General features: G+C 48.7%; 1 protein-coding gene; it reads left to right on the top strand.

Moving 5' to 3' along the window:
* Positions 1–3,328: 3,328 nt before the first annotated feature.
* On the top strand, positions 3,329–5,472 carry GSTUM_00003693001 (uncharacterized protein). XM_002837336.2 has 3 exons: positions 3,329–3,991; positions 4,048–4,592; positions 4,724–5,472. The coding sequence occupies exons 1-3, from the start codon at positions 3,956–3,958 to the stop codon at positions 5,010–5,012; spliced, it is 870 nt and encodes a 289-aa protein (XP_002837382.1). The 5' UTR covers positions 3,329–3,955; the 3' UTR covers positions 5,013–5,472.
* The last annotated feature ends 1,740 nt before the right edge of the window (positions 5,473–7,212 follow it).

A 7,212-nucleotide genomic window follows, 5' to 3' on the forward strand; every position in this document is an offset into this window, starting at 1 on the left:
TATTCTTCCCCCAATACCCGTTAAGAATGATTTCGATAAACCGAGCTAGGTTGTCGAGTAAGAATAGGTAAGTTGAGTACTGTACGGTACACGCGCAGTACCGTCCAACATTCCACTTTTGGCTACTATGTTGGCTCTTGCACTATGCTGTACTCGAATTTGAGAATCTCGTGTCTACAGCACTAGCCACCAGTCTCTGAAAGTGCAAATAAGACTCACGGTCGTAAGTACACGAAACGCCTAACTTGGAATTTCGAAACAGATGTCACCGTGATCATACTTGATAGCCTTGTCGAGCCCAGAGAGAGTTAACTCATCCCCATAGCTCGATAAAACATTTCCCACTGTCTTTTGAGATTCGATCCACCCGTTTTTTCCGATACCATCCTGACGCACAAGCTCCCTGCTCGCTCGCAAGTCCGCGGATCTGCCGATACCAGAATGGGCCAACCTGTGTCTCCCTCTCAAACATTTCCAGCGGTGACTTTGTGCGGGTACTCGGGTGCGCACTGGCTTTTCGCGATTTATTCTGCGAGTACCTATTTTCAGGCACAACACAGCGCTACTTTTCCTACTTTCGGGCGCACCACGGTTCCATATTCCCACATTTGCGTCATAATCGATCACTCGACACATCGCGTCAGGTTGGGGTGGGTCGCACCTATCCGGGGCGGGGGAGTCGATCGTAAATTGTAGGTGGTGGGGTGAGGGGGGGGGTGCGCCGGAAGAGATACTTATTATTAATAATGGTAACGTATAAAGTCCGATAAACCTCCGTACCGGACTTCGCACAAAAACCTAAGGTGTTCCTTTTCTCCGCCTTGTCATTATATCACACCTGTGCCGGAGGGTGGAGTGATGGTATCACACCTGTGCCGGGGGGTGGAGTGATGGTAAGATGGGTCTGCGGGTAGGAGTATGATACTCGAGTATTTTCCACCCACCCACCCCCGCCACGTGCATCGAAGCTCGAAAGAGGTGAGCTACAGTAGGATAGCTAGAAGGTGAGAAAGCGGGGGGGAATACCTACTAGGTGAGGCTACAGAAGCAATAAGTAGAATACCCTTCTTATTTTCTTCTTTTCTTTTTTCCCACCTCTTTTGCGGGGAATTAGCGGCGGTGCTGGGGGTGTACGCGTTCGATTACTCGTATGCAGCTCTCTGAGCTTGGAGTAAGGCATGATAAGTTGTTGGGATTTGAAGAGTATAGGAGTAAGGTGCGCAGTGGAGTACTGTACAGTATTCCTGAATCGGTCGCAAATGGAGAAGAAGCACAAAGACGTATTTAGGTAACCGACATGTGATATTAATGGGGGTCCGTGCACGGGATAAGGAGTGCTTGTTATCATATCTCAAATCTCAATCATTGTGCTCAGATTCACTGGAGTAACATGAAGAAGGGTAATTGGTCAGTTTCTCGGCACAAAAGTACGAGTACTGTACAATAACTGGGATCTTGCTATTGGATACGTGTTTGAGTTTGTATGGAGCAAGGAATCGCTTAAGCTCTTACCGCGACGCCCGACATTGAAAAGAACAGATTGCCGTGTCAGTTTTCTTCCGACATTCTGGAGCATAGAAAGGTATGAGAGGTGGAAAGCTTTATCCGGGAATGCTATCCCAGTGGGTTATCCAGGGGATGAAAGATCTCAGTATGATACCGGTACCTTACTTAATACAGTGCTCAGCCCTATGACCATTAGTTAAGCGACCGATTAAGCGGGATCGGTAGCGATATATTTGACCGGTTCGCCTCGAATAACTGTTCCATAACTTCTTGCCGGACCTTCTATCATACATCCGGGGCGTATTGGGTGACTTTCGCGGACCTAGCGGGGTAGCTCAAGTTGGGCGAAAAGCATGGCGCATCTATGAAGAGCTCCAAGAAAGCCCCGCTGCCGCGCCGCGTTTGAAAAGATGGGCAACCCCGCTGGTGATGGAGTTGCAGCCTTGGTTAGACTATGCTTTTTCCTCGTGTAGCCCATCGGATGTATTTTCCCCCGGGCCAGGGGACAAACCTGAGTTGGGAGCACTGGAGTACAGTATGCATGGAGGGGGATCTACCCTTTACGGAAACCAAACCTGGATAATGCTTCCCGTGCTGGTATTGGTATGCGGGGTCGGTTGGATATACAAGTAATGCCTGCACCGCCCAGAGTTGTGATGGGCCTCTCAGCAGACAACGGTGTTTCCAACCTGAAAACGCCCCAAACCCTAGGTTTGTGTTGGACTGTGAGCCATATTTCCTCGGGGAGGGGGTTGGTTTCTTGGGCAGTGCCCGTACGGCACTGGTGCTAGTGTATTCGGGGTGGGCGACGGAAACTGGAAGTCGGGGAGGGTGGGGAGGGGGCGGGAGCAGGTGTTCTGTTTTATGTGTGTGTACTGTACGGGTACTGTAAGAGTAGGATAGGTCCATCGGGAGCCGGTACAGTACTGTACTCGAGAACTGGTGGGGTATATTAAAATCTGCTATTCCACTATCTCCGCCAGACCTCTAATCTCCGTGCTCAGAGACAAGAGACCCCAAGAAGGATTAGCCTGTTCCTCCCAAGGTGAAGGCTGAGCGTGCTGAATGTGATGGATCTCATCAACACCCAGTACTCGAGGATTCGCAATGCTAGTGATCTGTTGGCTAAACTTATCGTGGGCTTACGCCGCTATTCCCGTTGATAATCTGATAATCTGTGATACGAGATTGTCCTTTACAAGTATTTGACCATACACCCTGGCATATTTGTCGTTCGAGCACGGCACTGTTAGAGCTTTTCTTTTTTTTGAGCCATTCTTCTCTGAAAACTGCCTATCGCAGTTCGGGTGAGTAGGCTTCTGGTCCTCTGCTTTGTGGTCGGTAAGCTACAAGTATGATGGTTGATTGGTGAGGCTCAATCAGTCTGCTTCGGTATCATATAGGAACCTCAAACAACTGGCGGCCTTTCCCGATGATCGGGGTCTTATGGTCTCGGGGTCCCGGTCGAGGAAGGCCATGATTGATTTGTCGAGCTCATTCCGAACCTCAAAATAGAAAAAAAGAAAAATTATGAATTCCATAGCTTTCAGAAGGAAGAGTTTGCTTTTGTGGGGATTGTTCGAGTAAGCCCATCGAATTGGTTTGAGTAGTTTGAATCGTGAGTGACTGGGTGTGCTCACCTAGGCAGACAAGAGGTGAAATCGAGACACACAGGTGCTCTCCTCGTGGTTAAACCTAAGTTATCTGATATCATAAGATTCTCCACGAGAGCGCGAGATGTGTGAGCGTTATAAGAGAGCGGGCGCACGTCGTTTTTTTCAGTTCTCTTTTGGCTTTGCTTCTATTTGCCCAAGCATTCGTACTATCGCCCTATCATTCTTATCTTGCCTCTTTTGAACTTCTCCAGAGATCTTCTGTTGCGAGCCAGCCTTCTTCTCCTCCCCCGCATCTAGGTCCGCCGCGCCCGAGGTACAGTACCATCAGTCTCTCAATTAGCGAAAGGACGACAGCGTTCCCCTTACCCTTATTCAGTATCCAGGACTGCCCGGATCTTGAGAAATTGGACCAGCCACATTTGCCGGAGGACTCCAAGCGGAAATCCTAAGCCCCGGGAGAGGCCACTAGCCGAGGACCAGAACCCACCCGAGTGAACCTAACGAACCTGGACCTTTGGAGCCGTTGCGCGGCCACTGGCGGAGCAGAGTTTTCTCGCCTTAAGCAAGTTGGGTGTAGTATATATCTCTGTGAAGCCGGGCCTCCTTTTCCCCGGATTTTCCACGCCAGGAGAGATAGCCAACCAGGAGGACCAAAGTTTCCGGGTTGACCTTGCTCTGGCCAAGCTATCGGACTGGCTATTTGCGACTTTCTTAGGCCCCTCGCTTCGTATTTAGTGTTTCATTTTTATTTTGTTATTCCAGTAATTTTTGACCCTTTTTTATTATCATTTTTATTATTTTGGTCATTCCTTTTTTCTTTACTCTGGGGAAATATGGGCTGTCAAGGAGGAGTAAGCAGTGGAAGAGAGGTGGGTTACTATTACCTTTACAAACAACTGTGGAACCTAAGCTCACGATGTCACAGTTCCCCTTACCCTACTTTATTGATTCGGGGCCTGACTGGCCCTACGGGGTTGTCGAAGGTTATTTGCTTTCGCCAGGTGCATCGCATTATATCCCCCAGAGTCCCACCAGCGTTCTTGTTGGAGATTCAGTGCCATATGTATCCAATATGCCCTACTGCCAACCTCCACCCCAGCACCAGGACCATGTTCAATTCAATCCCTATGGAGTTGGTGGCTCGCGTCCCATTGGTCCAGATTCCTTCCCACTGGCAAGTGGGCATCCACCCCCTGAACACTGGCTGATGAACGGCGGCCCGACCGAGCAATCGCCTCATGATGGTCATGGACCCTACGGGGCACCAGAGGTTCTACTAACAGGACCCGGGCCCGCGGCTTTCCCAGAGGGCCATGGTGGAGGATCGCCGGGCTCAAGCTCCCACCGAACATCTCCCACTCCAGGGCTCGGTGGCATGTCAACTTGCGCGCCCTCTCCGGTAGTGCCAAGTACCCCAAACGGTGCGCCATTGTCAGCGGTGGCAGCGGTGGCAGCGGTGGAAGTACAGAGGTATGTCCACTCTCTAGTGTGGTGGAAAGTGGGAGGATGAGAGGGTAGAGAAAGCGAGATGAACAAGAAGCTAGGACTTTGCGGGGCGTGGCTCGAAGTGTCTCAAACTGATATTTGGGAGTGGGGAGTAGCATCATAACCAAGCAGAAAAAACGCAGAAAATCTCCGATGCCCCCCAAACCCAACTCTCCTTATTATTGCTCTTACCGCGGGTGCGAGGGTAGCACATTTACGTCGTCATCTGCTATGATCCGGCACAAGAACGAGACTCACCTCGCATCTAAGATACTTTTTTGCCCCGAGAATAAGTGTCCTCGATACCAAAAGGGGTTCCACCGGAAGCACAATTTGATGGTTCATGTGAAGGGCAAGAAGCATCGCCATCTTTACGGCAGGATACATTCCTTGGAGCATGAATAAGGGCAGGATATTGGCAATCCTCACAGCTAGAATTTGGGCATAGGAGTGGAGGGAAGTAAAAAGGATATTAACTGCACGGTATTGAGGGATATGCTCGAATTGGTGTTGGGTGAGGGTGTATTCGCTCGCCACAGGCGATTTTTGCCTGGTAGTAGGGGTGCCTTCTTGGATTCGTATGGCGTTAGATTATGATGATAGATGGGAGAGTCGGCGACTGTGTCCCCGACCCCCTGCAGTTGCACTTTCAGAAAAGTCCAGTCGTTTCGGGAGTTACGCAGATCCTTTCCCTACCCTTCGCTTCATGTTGCTATTATTCTTGGAATTGCGATTGTGGGATTTTTTTTTTGATTTTATTTCCTAACGAAACATGTCGGTGTTTTCCTTAGTTGGGGGTATTTTTGTTGTACTTAGTTAGCTTTCCCTTTGCTTTATGTTCATGATTTATGCTGTTTAGTCCTTGCTCTTGGTCGCAAAATAAACTAGTCACTCTTTACATTGTGGGAGATGATCGATACAGTTGTGATTCTTAACTATCATACCTCACAAAATAACAACGTGTATACCCTCTAGTGGAGTCTGTGGAGATAAAAATGATGTCCGGGACTGGGCGGAGATGCTCGGGGGCAACCGGGAATTTCTAGACCTGCTATTTTCTAAGGGTTTGCCTTGTTCGGCATGTATCATAATAATATTATTATTAACTAAAAACAATAATATTATAATAATTATTATCACAATAAAAGTTGAAAATGACATGCTAATAAAAAAAAATTCTATGGTAAAAGAATCCATGTGTTCGGCAAATATCCCAAAACTTTGGTGGAAGACAAAACCTACAGCCACAAATGACTCCATTCACCTGTAACAGCCATGAACCCAGCCAGGATATAGGTTTATAGAATAAAAATTTATACATATTATCATACGTGCAATGAGGGAAACGCCACTGTTCACTGGTTTGTACTAGTACAGTACCGAACAAACACCTATATATGAAGACTTTGATATGCCAAAATTTATGCTATCATATAAGTCACTTTTATGCCATGAAAGCGATATGCCGAACAGGGTCTTAATGGAAAAGGAAAAGAAGAAAGGAAAAAAAAACAAGGGCAAAATACTTAGGTGCCGCAACCAATTGAGAAGATTAAGCCGAGTGACCGTCAGTGAAGAAGTTGAACTAATGGAGCTAGCGGGGCAGGGGCGTTCACACCCTTCACATCCACTAATTCTAGAATTCGAATCCGGTGGTGGGTTGAAGGAGGATTTCTCCCCATCCCCAACGCCACTTCCTTGCGACCATAAGCTATTTAGAAGGAAAACGCAGTCCGGAGGTTTCAACGATTCAAAAAAGAGAGAGAGAGAGAAACATAGAGGCACCCGGATATATCAAGTTTCCTAATCTCCCTGCCGATATGCTCCAAATCCTCCGGCGGAATCGGCCGTTTGGGTTATGTGCGGACTCACTTAACAGGGAAAGATGCTAGTAGATAATCTCCGCAAATGTCTCTGCCGGCCGAGTTTTCGGTGGGGACACCCGTGAAGTGTGGGTTCGTGAAGGGGTTCTCGGCATAGGCGCGCTCATATCACACGGTGTGTTGCTTGACCCTGGCTGGTGACGTAGCGGTTGCTGGTACTGTGTTTTACCGCTATCTGGAGCCGACATTCATGATTAAGTTAGGATCAGATCGAGGACAGTGCCGTTGGTCAGGCCGTGCGAACCCGTAGCGAGGGGGAACCCTCAGCGAGGCGAGACTTGGCATCAAAAGCTCCCCGATTTTAATAACAGTAGCAAGCCAAACTATGCCGGGCCTCGCTGAGGGTGTCGCCCCGCTGAGCACTCACACGGTCTACTTAGCGGCTCAAGTGAAGGGGTGGATAATAGGGACTCGGGACTTGGCTCTACCGACGCCGTGCGGGTATGGGATTAGCACTCGATTGGTCCGATGGTGATAACTCGGAATCCTGATTTTTATATGAAATCCTGTTGTGCGTAGGGGGGGGGTCCCTCGCGTGGAGGGTAACTGCATGTCCGACTCTCCGGCGTTCCCACCCGAACGAGATACCCACCGAAGCGATTTTGACAATATCAAGTGACCCTGAGTCTGAGGATACTGTGTCTACAGCTCAGGCTACTTCTATCGAACCATAACACATCATTTAGTTCTCTTTAGCTTACGATCACACATTCATAGCACCG

Source organism: Tuber melanosporum, assembly GCF_000151645.1.
Source record: "Tuber melanosporum whole genome shotgun sequence assembly, scaffold_184, strain Mel28".
Lineage (NCBI taxonomy): Eukaryota > Fungi > Ascomycota > Pezizomycetes > Pezizales > Tuberaceae > Tuber > Tuber melanosporum.

What these genes read in the sequence shown, in the direction of transcription:
- GSTUM_00003693001 (XM_002837336.2), top strand. Translation starts at nt 3,956, where the DNA reads ATGGGCTGTCAAGGAGGAGTAAGCAGTGGAAGAGAG. An exon ending in GAGTAAGCAGTGGAAGAGAG is followed by an intron (nt 3,992 to 4,047) that starts GTGGGTTACTAT and finishes ACGATGTCACAG; the next exon opens with TTCCCCTTACCCTACTTTAT. An exon ending in GCAGCGGTGGAAGTACAGAG is followed by an intron (nt 4,593 to 4,723) that starts GTATGTCCACTC and finishes AGTGGGGAGTAG; the next exon opens with CATCATAACCAAGCAGAAAA.